The sequence below is a fragment of the Heterocephalus glaber genome, unplaced genomic scaffold (assembly GCF_053883595.1).
Source record: "Heterocephalus glaber isolate CG9 unplaced genomic scaffold, H.glaber_assembly_v1.0 deba00000943, whole genome shotgun sequence".
Taxonomy (NCBI): domain Eukaryota; kingdom Metazoa; phylum Chordata; class Mammalia; order Rodentia; family Bathyergidae; genus Heterocephalus; species Heterocephalus glaber.
This window is the reverse complement of record NW_028258175.1, coordinates 7,727,939-7,743,078: the sequence shown is the minus strand read 5'-3', so window position 1 is coordinate 7,743,078 and position 15,140 is coordinate 7,727,939. Positions and strand designations below refer to the sequence as shown.

At 43.3% G+C, this 15,140-nt stretch overlaps 1 protein-coding gene across 10 annotated transcripts in view; it reads right to left on the bottom strand.

The window, feature by feature from the left end:
• Positions 1-15,140, bottom strand: part of Dnah3 (dynein axonemal heavy chain 3) — a 173,084-nt gene that overhangs the window by 4,721 nt on the left and 153,223 nt on the right. For 7 of the 10 annotated variants that reach the window (XM_087208876.1, XM_087208877.1, XM_087208879.1 and 4 more), the window contains 8 exons: positions 14,253-14,478; positions 11,106-11,350; positions 9,447-9,563; positions 6,021-6,175; positions 5,074-5,241; positions 4,133-4,275; positions 1,291-1,495; positions 419-556 (listed from right to left, as the gene is read on the bottom strand). In XM_087208876.1, the coding sequence (XP_087065002.1) occupies positions 419-556; positions 1,291-1,495; positions 4,133-4,275; positions 5,074-5,241; positions 6,021-6,175; positions 9,447-9,563; positions 11,106-11,350; positions 14,253-14,478 (1,397 nt within the window). Of the gene's footprint in view, positions 1-418; positions 557-1,290; positions 1,496-4,132; positions 4,276-5,073; positions 5,242-6,020; positions 6,176-9,446; positions 9,564-11,105; positions 11,351-14,252; positions 14,530-15,140 lie in introns of those variants that run through there. The other 3 variants (XM_087208878.1, XR_015450387.1, XM_087208880.1) reach the window with 3 other exon arrangements.

The window sequence follows — 15,140 nt, the reverse complement described above, 5'->3', positions numbered from 1 at the left end:
GGAGGATGTTTTCCTTTTCCTTGGTATGATGGTGGCAAAATTCTCCTCTGGAAACATTCCTTTTTTGGGTTTTTTTTTTCTTTCAAGACAGGGTCTCTTTATGTAGCCCAGGCTGGCCTCTAACTCACAGCAATCCTCCTGCCTCAGCCTCTGGAGTGCTGGGGTTACAGGCGTGTGCCACCATGCCCGGCAAGATTCCTTTGTTTTTTTTTTAAAGATTCCTTTTTATATACACAGAGAGAAAGGCTTGGGAGTCCTCTGCTATGTAGAGAATAGTTCTTGGAGCTACTCATGTTAAATACTTAATATGTAGAAGCATGTGGACCTAACATACCGAAATGTTTGCACTTACAAGGAAATGGGCAGTATTGCTTTCTTTGGTTGGTCACTTGAGCTGTTCTAACTCAGAGCACCTTACCTCAAACTCAAATCCAATGTGGTCAATGGGGATGGTATATTTCCGGGCATAATTCTGAGAGACACCAGTCAAAAAAGACTGTGTGAAGTAGAATCCAGAGATCCAGAAGACCACAGGGGGCCCCTTGTCAATCCATTCCTGCAGAGCCATAGAAATCAGAATTCAAAATCAACAACACCAAAGATAGTTCAAAGGTAGATAATATGAATAAGTCCCACAAATACTCTATTTCTCACTTTTTGGCTTAACTTACATTTTCCCACTTTCACGATGAAAGTACAAAGAAATACATTTCTACTTTAAGAAAAGCACAGGTACAAGGTGTTGCTGGGAACACAGTAGAGAGTAATGGCGACTGTAGAAAAGGAGAATCCCTCATGTCCAAAATGAGCAAACAGCCACTCATCTCCAGAAATAGTAGCAATTCGCAAACATAGGCACATTGTTTCAAGACTTCTAGTTTTGTTTTTTTCAGGAAAACATCTGGTGTTTTGTTTTGTTTTGGGTGCTGGGGATTGCACTCAGAGTCTCACACGTGCCAGGCAAGCACTCTACCACAGTTATATCCCCAACCCCTACATCTAGATTTTGATGTATAAAAGTCCAATGTTTACATGTTAGCTCAAAAATTTTAAAATTACCAGGCAGCCAAACAAAGCATATCCATTGGCCAAACCTGTCCCATGAGCCACCATGTTTGTGACATTTATTCTGGTTCCCACTTTTGTCTCTATCGACTAGGATCTTCCCAAGGTCTTTCGAGTCTCTCTTCCATCCCCAGCTCTGGAAAGACCATTTCAAGGTGCTCAGTCGGGATGCTGCAATGGCTGCCAGCCCTCCTACCCTGTCTGGTTACCCTGATTCCCAGGTACCTGGAAGAAAGCCAGCCGGGCCAGTAGGTCAGCCACATAGCCCCCCAGTGGCTTCAGTGATGGGTAGGACTTGGCTGCCCACATGTCTGGCACTTTACCCATGAGCATGCTGTTGAAGACTTCCTCCAGCTCTGAGGACATCAGGACCTGCCCTTTGATAGCTCGGCCAAGATTGATGAGGCTACTTCGAACCACTTTGGTCAGCCTGCAAAATAAAAGGAGCTGGCTGAACCTGGCTTTCCAGTGGTCCCATTCTATCTAAATGCACTAATTCCAGGTCTCCTTTCTTCTTTTTTTTTTGTACCGGGGATCGAACTCAGGACCTTGCATTTGCAAGGCAGGAGCAGCGCCACTGAGCTAAATCCCCATTCCCATTCTTTTGTCCTGATTCCCTTTGAAAGGTCATTGAATACATGGTCATTCATTGAGAAGAAATTAAATTACCAATTGCATCACCACCTAAAGACAACTTTGATGTCTATCTTTCCAGATTTGTTTACATGTAAACACAAGTCATTTTTAATAGGGTCATCCTATATCATCTTTTTGTAATGTTTTAATTTGAATAGAGAAATCTTTCCAATTCAATAAATAAGTGACTTAAATTACCCCCTTTTTTTTTTGGTACCGGGGATCAAACTTGGGACCTCATGCTTGCCAGGCAGGCAGCAGATCCACTGAGCTAAATCCCCAGCCCTAAATTACCCTTTTTTAATGACTACAAAATGTTCCATTTTATTTAACCTGTTTCTCTACTACAGAAACATTATTTCTAGATTGTCATTGTTTAAGAACATTGCTAGGAAAATCCATATCAATCTTTATGCAAATTTCTAATTATTTTCTTAGTAAAAGAATTTCTAGGTCAAAGGACACATACAGTTTTAGGGGTTTTGATCCATATTGCTAAAGTTTTTCTTTTTATAGACTATGAGGTGTACACATGAGAAGAGGTGACCAAAGGGCAGCCTGTGAGATGCCAAGCTCACCTGCCTCTTTCTGGCCTCCATGTTCTGAGGCCCAGGCCAACCCAGAGGGTACCAAAGAATCTACCACTGCTGTCATCTTTGGTGAATCCCAACCCAGTGAATATGAGAATGATCAAATGCAGAAAAGCAATCCCTGGATGTATAATTGCTAAATATTCCTACTGGGAGAAATCCAAGGTTCGGATACTTGGTCCACATGCTCACTGAGGAGCCAAGGGGGGAAACTACCACAGGGGATCCCACCACGGGTCTCTATTATACCTACAGACATACTTACTTCTAGTCTTGCAACTACAAACCCTGCTAGTTTCAAGGTTTTAGTACTCAAAGAAGGAACACAGGCGCCAGAAGACACAATAATGCCTCTGCAAACTGAAAGCTGAACTGTCATTTAATCACTGGACTTCCTGTGTCCCTGGATGAATGAACAAAAACAGTAGGTGGGATAGACAGTGGAGTAATGCTGAAGGTGAAGCTTGCTGTTACCCTGCCTCCCTGTATTCAGTGGCCAATGGTAAAGGCTAGTGAAGTTCCCCGTGACCACAAGGAGGGACCCCAGTGGCTGTAGGGGAGAGCGGGTAGTGTCAGAGGAGGAAAGCCATGAGGATCAGTATCTGACTGGATGGATGAGGCCTCCAGCCCATCATGGCAAGCCATCTGATTCACAGCAGAAATGGCTTCATCCTAGGTTCACATCCCATTTTTTCTTCTGTCCCTCATATAGCCAACTGCCTATTGACTCTAGAGACTAACCCTGAGACCACAGAAGCAGAGATACTCTACTCTCAGATGACCTTTCTCCAGCTAGTCCTCCAGAGCAAGTCTCTAAGAGTGAACCGTGACCCAGTGAAGCAGAATGGAGACAGCAACACAGTATCTGGAAGAACAAGAACCGAGACTTGGAGGCAGAAGTGATGAGTTTTAAGCCTTCTTGGCACTGAGTCACTTAGATTTGCGTCAAACCACTGTCATCTCTGGGCCTCAATCTCCTCATGTAGCCTACATAGTCTTTGGTAACTCTGTTTTGACTATTTAGATAACAGATCAAGGTGCTTTCACTAAGTTTTATGCTGTCACAACTGAAGGAGAAGTGAGAGGGATGAGAATAGAAGCACAATAGACTCTTGGCTCTCTGGCCAGCCCATAACACCCCAACTATGTAGGAAAAGCAATGGAGAACATTTCCTGCCATTTGCTACATTTACCCTGATTTTATATACTGTACATGGACTCTGGAATCAAGACAACCTGGGTTCAGATTCAGTTATGCCATTGAATAACTATGTGACCTTTGGCAAGCTACTTTGCCCTTTTGAATCCCAATATTGTATTACAATGGCCAGTGGTCAAGACTACTAAAAGCCCCTGCAACTACCATGGAGGGACTCCAGCAGCCTTAGGGGAGACTGAGTAGGCTAGGAATGAACTCATTAGGTCTGGTGTCTGATTAGATGAATGAGGGCTACAGCTCATCACACCAAAATGAGATTTCTCATCTGTGCAATGGTGGTAGAGAGTAACTACATATTTCAAAAGACTGCATGATTTCAAAAAAATCCATACACAGTGCTTGAAACCATATCTGGCACTAACAGCTCAATAAAAGTAGCTCTGATTATTTAATTTTAACTATAGATGTAACGTGAATGAGTGAGAGGGTATGAGTAGAAGGTGTGATTTAGTCCTGGGCCAGCACATGCTGAGGATGAGTCTATGTACAGCTCTCCCTAAGGATGGGGCAAACCATTTCCTACATAGCAACACTTATGAAGTGTCTATCTCAGCTACCGCCTGTTAGATCCTACTCCATCATGCTCCAACTCCCAGGATCCAAGTGAGATCATCAGGCCTACCTGTTGAATCTGATGAGCTCCTGCCTTAGGACAGTGTTCATGGACTCCTCATAGACCACAGGATACAAATTCATGACCTCTTCCAGGTCAAAGTCTTTGGGAAGCTTGGAGAGTACGTCCTGAGCCAGCTCCTCAACAACTTCCTTTGTGCAGAAAATAGGTGAATGAGAAATAAGACCTGTAGGCTCTGGCACTATTTGGGAAACCTGCAGTAATCTTTTTAAACAGTCTATCAAATCTCTCTGGGACCTCTCCTATAGAAGCCAATTCTACCCCCAGGGAAAATGAGGGCAAGCATCACCCTACCAGTTTTTGGGGAGGGCATCACTCCTTTGCCCCAAATTAAAATGCAAAAGAATGAGAGCCCTGTCTTCACACTTGGGGCCAGGCAGGGAATTCCTGCTCAGCCAGGTGCCAAAAACCACTTCCTGTCTTAAGGTCACCTCTGGGTGAGACTCTCCCACAACTGTCACAGTCAGCTGCTTATGACCAGCTCCTGATATAGATGAAACTCTTTCTCAGTGCCTGCGATCTGCTGTCTTCCCAAGTGACTTCCTTCCTTCCATCTTTCCTTCCTCTCTTCCTTCTGTACCTATCATGATTTTACTGGTTTCTACTTATAATTCTGTTGTGCAGTTTTTAAGCAAAATAGAGTTAGTTTTTAAACATTATATAATGAGTAGAGGTGATATATGGATATACAAAAAAAATCATGAAATTTGTACTGGAATAGTTGACATTTTGGAAACTCTGGCTTTCTTTCAGCTCTATATTTAAGGACTCTTGTCAGGAAGACCAGAGGGTCTCCCCACATGCCCAATCCTACCAGGCCAGCACTTTTCTGACTTACTGGTCATCACACATAATTGTATGCCCCCTATATGGAAAACTGCCCTGGAATCTGGAATCTGGATTATGTCTGCTCCTCCAAGCCTGTTTACCTGAGGTGACTTGCCACCCCCTCCTGACTGTCTAGGGAGGGTCAACAGCACCCCTTGGAAGAGCTGATTGGTTTCCTGGTTGTCCTTGGTGATGTCGGCATTCTCATGGAGACCAAATACTTCTGGATGGGCTGAGATGGGCAGAGTCCTGAGATAGTTGATATAGGACTGGAAAGGAAATCTTTAGTTGGCATAAATGTAGGGTCCCTGCAGTCCCACAGGTGCCTTGGGGTTTGGCTGGGTCCAACTCGAGCACGAACCGCACTGTATCGGTTGTCCTGCCCACCCCAGGCTGCGTGAATATACCCCAAGCACCCCTTATAAAGTTTTCTGAAGAGTGTGAAAGCAAATGGGGCTATCTTCCTCCCACAACTTCTTCCCCTCTGCTCCCCTAGTAGTCTTGGCTTTGGAGTTAGATGGAACTAGGTTTGGATCCTAGCTCTATCACTAGCCAGCTGTGGGATGTTGAGCTAGTCACCTGAAACCCCAGTTTTCTCATCTGCAAATGGGAAGACAAGGTCATAAAGGAACAATCGATAAAAGTAAGCTTTTTCTCGTCCTTCTTCTAGATTTCTTGTTTTCATCTTCTGTATCTCCTTCATCTATCCAGTTTTTCTGTCCCTCCCCCTTTGTCATCTTCTCAACCTTTGTTTTCAAGTAGCAATTGCCAGGCTGTTCACTACCGAGCCCTCATCTTTACCATCCTTCTCTCTCCCTCCCCAGCTACCCAGATGGGCCCCATATTTTGACAGACCTTGTCTACTAAATACCTAGCATTTCTTGCACACAAAAATATTCCCTGAAGGCCTTTTGGAATGTTGAAAGTGGCCTATGGACTCAAGTGAGGAAGCCAAGGCTATCTCTGGGCTCTCCTTGGCCACCCGGCACCCCCCACCTATACAGAGACTTCTGAGCCCCTCTGGAGACAGCAGTACGCCATACATCACCTGGTAGGAGCCATAGGGAGGGATGTAGTAAGTCTCTCCAGGAGCGAGACAGTAACGGTCCTGCTCGATTTCCTTGCAGTAGAACATGGACAGAAGAGACAGCAGGAGACGCCGATCTTTGTCATCAGTCACTCTGCCTCCATAATTACATTCTCCTGGAGAACCAACAGGGGAAGAAGTTGAGCAGAGGGAAGGTCATCATAAATTTGGTTATTAACCTGAAACAAGGGATTCTTCCGGCCAAGGAGCCCTCTGGAACAGGGGGCAGCCCAAGGACACAGAGTTGCTGATGCCATATTCAGCTTGAGATGAGATGGTCTTTTGATATTATGATTGCTACAAAACTAATACATGTTCTCTATATTCAAAACTAGAAAAGAGGAAAAAAAACAAAGAAAAACAGTACAATCAGTAAGAATTCCACAAAAGATGGCTATTATTACTTAGGCAGCTTTCAGACTTTTGCTTCTGTGTATGTGCATATGTGCATGTGAACAGCATTACAAAAATGTGTTTAGGGCAAGGACTTTGGAATAACACAATCCCGAGTTCCTGTTGCAGCTCTGCCACTTACTAGCATTTTCCTATTGGTCAAAAAGTAGATAATTGCAGTGCCCAGCTTACTATGCTGTGGTTAAAACTAACCAACACAATATGTGTAAAGTATTTAGTGTGGTTAGCCTATAAAAAGCATTCATTTAACTACAGCTATTACAAATACATATATTTTAGAAAAATGAGATTTTCCTATATCTATTATTTTGAGATAGCACTTTCATCATCCCCCTGCCACTCCTCATCATTAACATCATTCTGAGATCTGGATGTCTACACTCAGATCTACAAAAAGAACTAGGTAATTCTTTGGAGGGGATGTCAAATCCAATTCACCGTCTCCCCAGGATGCACCTTCTCTCTGGTCCAGATCCCATATGGCTGTCACCTGGTATTTGGTAGTTGGGGTTAACACACTAGGTCTTCAAGGAGGTAGGGGTGTGTGTGTGTATGGTTCACACACAATGGTGGACTTACTCCCAACTTTAAGCATTTCAGGAAAAGGAAGTAAAAATCACATTGAGGCGTAAGAGGCCTCAGTTTCTCTCGGTCCTGACTTAATGGGGTCTCAGTATGTTGGAGGGGGATCCTGACAGGCTAGTTAAGGGAACAGAGGAAGCTCATACTGAGTAATGTGCGTCCTACAGAAGCCACTTGACCTTATCTATATCTCTGCAGCTCTGTCTGTAGACATCTCCAGGCCTTTACCAAAGTTCATTTTGAACATCACTGCTTGTTTCAGTGGTAAGGAGATTTATGACAGCACCTGAACTGCAGTATTAAAGAGTGGTTTTGTGCCCCAAAATCACTGTGGCAGAGGTAGGGGCCACCCAGAGTCACAACACAAGGTTCCACCACCGCTGCCTCATCAGTGAATTTCCCCCCAGGGGACACCCTTTCAGCTCTGGGTTTCATTTCTATGAAGGAAAGTTCATTTCTTTATGGCTTCATACATGTTTGCTTTTCAGTAACAGCACAAGTTCCTAGAGGAGCCAAGATATGCTTTAGACCTCTGCTAAACTCTCTTTTGTCCCTGCTGCAGGGCTGGGTACCAGATTAAGAATGAATGACTTTGGTTCATCTAATTTGACAACCTCTCTGTACATGTGATCTGTCTTTTCAGTTAGTGTTCACAGAGTATTCTAAATATCACCTGTATCTGATTTTTCCCAGGCATATAGGAAGGTTATTCTCCTCTAGGCTCCTTAGAGAGGTGTGGGGCCAAGTGACAAACTCTTGCACATTTAATTGCTGGTATGAGCTCTTCAGTGATCACATGACTGTATGCTGAGATGGTAGCAATGAAAGTTGGTGGAGCCTTTACTGAATGCACTCCTGATAATTACAATGAGTAAACTGATTCACACTGACATGGAGAGTGAGGGAGAAATGGACTTCAATGTCTTTCACCTTTGAGATTGGGAACTGCCACCTCAGCCTAACTCACCTATCTGGATGGGCACAATTGGAAAGGGACTGTCCTCAAGCTGGCCAGTACAGGCAGGGAGGCTGGTCTCTGGCCTGTAGGCAGTCTTATCCCAACAGCACATTCCAGGAGCAATCATGCACACACACTGTGGTCCGGAGGGGAGCCCTGGTGCATGGCAGAGAATGAGGGGAAGCCGCCCCCAAACCAGGATCCACTGGACCTGTGCTGTGTGTGTCACGTGGGGTTTTGTTCTACGAAACACTGGACAAAGCTAAAGTCAGCGTGGCCATCTATAACTGAATGTCATCATTCTCGTGCAGGTTTCTCAACCTTGATGCCACTAAGAAGCGGGACTGGAGAGCTCTGTGCTGTGTGGGGCTGTATGGTGTATTACGGAAGTTTAGCAGCACTCTTCACCTCTACCCATTAGATGCTGGTGGTGTTCTCCTCTTTAGTACTGAAAACCAAATACCTCCCAGATATGGCCAGACATGCCCCGAGCACAGTTCAGAACTACTGCTCCAAGGCCTCGGTCTCTTCAGCTGTAAAATGGGATCAGACATGAACTTCCTAAGATTGCTAAACTCATCATGTACACACAGCACGTGTCACTGCTTGGGGAAGGATCCAAGCAAACTCCTTGATGTAAGGAACTGAAGAGGGAATTCATATGTGATCTTAAAGGCTTTCTACTGAGCTGCATTTTGACTTCTGGGCATGATATTTCATTCATGCATACATATCTTATATCTCTCTGTTTAAACTCTTGTATCAGATTGAACTGTATATTCCTTGAGGGCAGTGACCAAATTTTATACATTTGAATTCTCCCATATTATTTATTTGTTTCTTTTTGGTACCGGGGATCGAACTCGGGATCTTATGCTTGCGAGACAGGTGGCAGAACCACCGAGCTAAATCCCTGGCCCTCCCAAATTATTTATTAGTACATGCTGAGTGACTAGTAAAAAGCTGCTGATGAATTGTTTTCGTACAAAAGACTCAAGATCCCTCCTGCTTGGGAAATCTCTCCTTCCTTCTCACCATCCACTCCCCTTTCTTCTTCCACTGGTAGAACTCCTACTTGACCCTCAAAACCCATTTCTCAAACCTTCAGAAAATTTTCCATGATCACCTCCTCTCTGTCCTCAGATTTAATCTTTGTATTGCCTTTTTACTTTATAAATGTTTCTCTTACTGAACTTATCAGTGTATTATCTTTTATTCATTTATATTTTCCTATGTTTATAGACTGTCAGCCACTTGATTGTAGGTGATACATCTACATTTTGGTTTTTACTATATCCAGCATGATGGCCAGTATTAGTATGAAGTCAGTGTTTGTTGAACGAATGAGGGAGTGAATGAGTAAGTGAATAGAGGCAGGAACAAAAGAGCAGGAGGGTGGAGGTTTATGGCATCAGCGCTCTTCCTATAAATACCTGTCAGGTAGGTGAGAGCATCAAAGGGCACCTCCTTGTAGTCACTGAGAAACATCTGGATCTGCCGCATACTAATCCTTAAGTCAGATTCATTGAATTCATATGGAATATTCCAGCCTGCAAGAGGCAGAGAAGAATCAGAGGCCTCAGTGCTGAGAGCTCTTAATTTCCACTCAGAGAAGAGCTGGTAAAGTTCAGCATCATTATGGATCAAGAGCCTCCTTCAGCGTGTGAAGATAGAGCACCAGGCCAACGATTAGCCTTGACATTTACCACCAACGTGGGAGCCATTCTGCCCAAGAAAACATAAATTCTAAAATCAATTTTCTTATGGGTCTTCCTATTTGTTAAGGAAGATGTTAACATCCTGGGATTTGTGGAATGAGAATTATTAAGCCTGGCAGGAATACTGTGGTAATAATACACAGAGCTCCAAAAATAACACTAATGCATAGCTGAGAGCAGTAGCTAAGATTGGGAAACAGGATGAAGCTGGTTTTGAGAATTCCCTTCCTTGTACTCATGGGAGACTCCAGCAGCCACTTCCATTTCCAAGTTAATGACAAATGCCCACTGGGGCTGGAGAATGACATAAAAATGTGTGCCCCGGGCCTGGTGTGAGACAGCAGGGGGTGCTATGCTTAAGAGAGGAGTTTAATTTCCTCCCAAACATTCATATGCAAATTAAAAATATAACAAAATCAATTCATGTATTGGTAGGGTAGTTGGTTGAGAGCCAAACTGCTGCATGGTTCTCTAGAGATCTGGCATGGATAGGAGACTGGTAGTAGGAGAAGCACAAAATCCAGATCCAGAGGGGTTCTCTTCTTCCCTCTATCCTCTATGCAAGAGTCACGAGTCCTGGGGAGCTAACTGGGGCTGGCTGATGTGCTGAGGTAGAAGGAAAGGAAGCAGGTGCTCAGAGAAAATCACCATGAGGACAACTGTCCCTTTAGCTCACCCATTGTCCTGCTAGGAATCTCCTGAAGTTGGTCATTTCAAGGCTATTGGACAGAGTCAAAGGCAGCCCATAGGTGAGAAAAAGGTAATCCACCTTCAACATCATGATGATATGGGATTTGTATTTGTTCTATTTAGTTACTCCTTAATTAGGCCATGGAGAGCTTATATAAATCAATCAATCTATCAATCAATCACTTATTTTTTTAGAAGCAGCACAATGTTCCAGGTATATTGCTGTCTTTCATTGTCATGTACAGTATGTAGAGAGAGCTGCAGGAAACATTATAAATTACCTGGTGACAGCTCCCTGGAGGACAGTCATTGTGCCTAAGATAGACAAAGACATGCCAAAGGGAAGAGCCTCCAGTCCTCTAGTCCTCAAATTATCACATTGCTTCATGAGGTAGAGGCCTCTGATTTTGGGGTGACCCCTCTTCCCTAACACTGACATTGACCTGGTTATAGGGTTGCCAAATTTAGCAAATAAAAATACATACCACCCAGTGAAAATTTAATTTCAGATAAATCACAAATCATATTTAGTTTAACTATGTCCCAAAGACTGCATAGGACAGATTTGTACTGTATTTTACTGGCCAACCCTCTCGAATGCAAACCTGAACACACTCCTCTAAACAGACCTGCATCAGTCCGTGCTCATTCCCCAGGCCACCCAGCTATGCTGTCATGACTCACCTAGGGGTCCAAAGTTCCTCCTCTCTTGAACAATGGCATGGAAGAAGCAAAGACCAAACAACAGCTTCTGCCACATCACTGGCTTTGTACAGCTTTGGAAGAACGTGGGGTCTGAGATGGGATCGTTGAGGTAGGAGTGCAAAAGGTTGGCCCGGAGCCCTTTGGGGGGCTCATTGGTCATTTTGATCCCATTCTGGAGAATGCTGACTGGAAATTTCTCTGATGGATAGCTGGTTAACCAGAGTCTAGAAAACAGTAGGCCCAAATGTTCAAAACAATGCAGTAAGTTACATTTAAAAAAATCACAAAAACAATAGCTACCATTTATGTCCTTCATTTATTTTAATCGTCACAGCCACCTGTGAGGAAGGATTTACCATCCCCATTCACCAGTGAGGAAACAGAGGTATGCCAGTTAATTTTAACTGTCAACTGGATAAAGAGATTCCTAGAGACTGGATGTATCACAGGGCACTATACTCATCAGTATATGATGAGTATATATAGAATCCACGCTATTCCCAGCTGAATGTGCTGCTAGAAGGTGGGGCCCAGCTGGAGGAGGTGGAGCATGCCTTTGGAGAGAATTATCTCTCGCTGGAGCTCTTCACCTTGCTCTGCTTCCTGGTCACCATTATGTACATAGCTTGGTTCCACCATACCCTCTGCCATGATGCTTCTGCTCTGGACCCAGTCAGTGATGGTGGACTGAAACCATAAGCCAAATGAAACCTCCTCCTTTCAGTTGTGGGTGTCAGGCATTTTGTACCAGCGATAGGAAAGCTGACCAGTACAAGAGGCATGGAGAATCAGGTGAGCTTTCCAAGGACACACCATTTAAAGCAGCTGAACCGAGATGAGAGCTTGGGTCTCTGACTCCAAAGCCCCTGCTCTTTTTTTGTTTTGTTTTGTTTTTTAAGACACGGTCTGGCTTTGTTGTAGTCAAGGCTGGCCCTGAACTCACTAGGTAGCCCAGACTGGCCTTGAACTCATGGTGATCCTCCTGCCTCAATCTCTCGAGTGCTGGGATTACAGGTGTGCACCACCACGCCCTGCTTAAAACCCTTGCTCTTAATCCCCTGCTTCTCCCCAGTGGGACTTCCTGAACACCTGTGTGGGTAAAGTACTATCCTAGGAACCACCAGAGTGACCAAAGCGAACAAAGCATTATTTCTAGCTCCAGATACCCACAGATTCCTAGATTCTTGCTAGAGGAGGAATTTGGGACCAGGCAAGGTATAAAAGATGGATACTAGAGTGCAAAGCATTATAAAATCAAAATCACAAGCAGGGCAGAAATAATGAGGTGTGGGGGGTCCATGGAAAGAAGAGGTTTCAACAGGTTAGAGGGAGCCAGACAAATAGTAGAGAGTAAAAATGGCAGGCTATGGCCAGAGAGCTAAATCCAACCTGTCACTTGTTTTTGTAAATAAAATTTTATTGGAACATGGCTATGCCCTTTCATTTATATTTTATCTATGGCTGCTTTCAACCTACAACTTTAGAGCTGAAGAGTTGTGACAGAGACAGTATGGCCTACAAAGCCTAAATTATTTACTATTTGGCCCTTTAGAGAAAAAGTGTGCTAACCTCTGTTAAATATTTCTGTATTGAAAATGGGTCTTGATAATATGAGGAGTTTCATTCTTTCTTTCTTTTTTAGGAGTTTCTTGTTTAAAAGAAAAAATTATTTATCCCCACAAAAATGGGAATATATGTAAAAATGCATTTTATTTTAACCTTTAAGGCTTTCGGTTTTTAACATTTTTATTAGTACATGTTTGCAGTATATAATTATTACATTCATCATGGGGGGTTGGTATATGTTGTGAAGGTATTTAGAAGGAAATAAAATTTAAAATTTTCCCCTATAGGCTAACATTTTGGCATATCTTACTCCAGGCTTTCATTAATTTGGCTTTCCTACCAAACTCAAGCTACACATATGTATCTTGTTTTTTGTTTGCTTGTTTGCTACACATTGGAGAGACTTCCAACAGGGGGACTTGGTGATGGGACGTCTTTAGTGATATAGGACACACTCAGGGTCCATGAACAAGTGGCCGTGGTCCCGGCCCCAGGCTGGGAGAAGAAATAAGAGTTCATAAACTGATGGCCTAAGGCTTGACTTCAGCGTACAGATGGGCAATGTTTGACTCACACCATTTATACACACACACACACACAATGCTATACCATATTTTTGAAGTAGTTGCCAACATTTCAAAATCAAGGGCTTTCTTTTACAATTCAGGCATCCCATTTTCCCTTTAAAGTCATCAGAAGGGCCAGGGATTTAGCTCAGTGGCTCTATTGTCTGCCTCACAAGTGCAAGGTCCCAAGTTTGATCCCTGGTACCAAAAAAAAAAAAAGGTAGCAAGGGCCGGGGATTTAGCTCCTGAGTTCAATCCCTGGTACCAAAAAACCCCCAAAAAACTAGGTAGCAGGCTGGATTTGGCCCATCTGCCAACTTTATTCCCTGGCCTAGAATAAGAGAATGCCTGAACACTTGAGTTCTGAGAAGGGCTTTGAAGTCTATCTGGTTCTCTTCTTTGTTTTACGAATGCAAAAAACTAAGGTTCAGCTTTGCTGGGCTATAACATTCACACAAAACAAGTGGCTGTTTCCAATGTTGATTAAAATTCCACAGAGCCCAAAAATACAGGAATAAAAGAATGACAAATGGCGCCTAGACTACTGGGGGTATTTTCTTTTAGACAAATAATTATTTTTAAAAATCAGTCTTGATGACATTTAATCTACCTTGCTAGACACATCTGCTGTCATTTTCCCTAACAACTTCTTAGAGCATGTACCCCAGAATTCTAAGCTAACTTAGTATTCCCTACTATATCACTTTGCTTTTATAAATGCTGCCCTTCTGAATAAAATGTCTTTCCTGGCAAACTCCGATTCATCTTTCAAAACCCCAGCCCTCCAGACCTTCCCAGTTTTCCTGTCCCCTTTCTGCACTGCATGGCTCTTCAGGTATCACACAGTACCAACATTATGCACTGTGTCCTGTCTTCTGCTGGAATGAGAGTTTCTTAGAGGTAGGGCTGTGTCTTGGCATCTTTGTATTCCCAGCTACCAGCGTATCTGTAGAGGTGGGGCCCAGACACAGGCAACGGTGGGGCAGCTTCTCACCTGAACCTCGCACTGGTGCTCTCAGGAACAATTACCTCCTCACAGATCTTTTCCAGCGTAGGCATCCAGCTTGTGGCCAGATGGCAGTTCTGTAAGACCACCCAGGTTCCGTCTCTGATGGCAGTGTGGATCATTTTGGCAGCAATAGGGCCTTGGCCTTGACCAAGGGAGATGGTCTGTGTTTTGGCGCCTCCCATTCCAAGGTCATCTGCAAACTTCAGCAGGCCTAAGGCAGGAGGACAGGGGCCTCTGAGAGTGCAGGTCAGCTAGGAACATCCTAACAGCAACAACACAAAGTGAGGGGGCACATTAAATTTTAGTTTCAGAAAGAACCTCACTGGCTTCTGTTAACTGAAAAATAAACATCTCTCTGGGAAAGCCTTGGACATGTGATAAGATGGCAGGAGAAGCTGTAATAATGAACTCCCCCTTTGGCTTTAAACATATAGATGTTCTTGATATAAAACATTACGCAAACTGAAAAGAAAACAAATCAAGGTTTCAAAGAAAGGAAAATCTTTTGGTGCCAAAAGTGAATAGGAACCTCAAAACTGAAGGTGAACAAATAACCAAACATATTTATTTTTACAAATCGATTTTAGTAGGCAATACAGCATTTTTTATGGTGAGATTAATAAGTGTCTTTCACATCTCTCTTACTCAGGAATAGCTAATGTTATTAGATTTGTGAATATTTTCAGAGAAATTTTATGTATTTAAATATAGGCATATATACTATTAAACTTACATGAATTGGAGAGAATACTGCATTTGCTTGTTTTGCTTAACAATGTACCTTGTAGATCTTTCCTGTATCAGTACATACTATATAAAACCTTTATTCTTTCATGGTTAGGCAGTGTTTCACCATTGGAAAATACCATACTT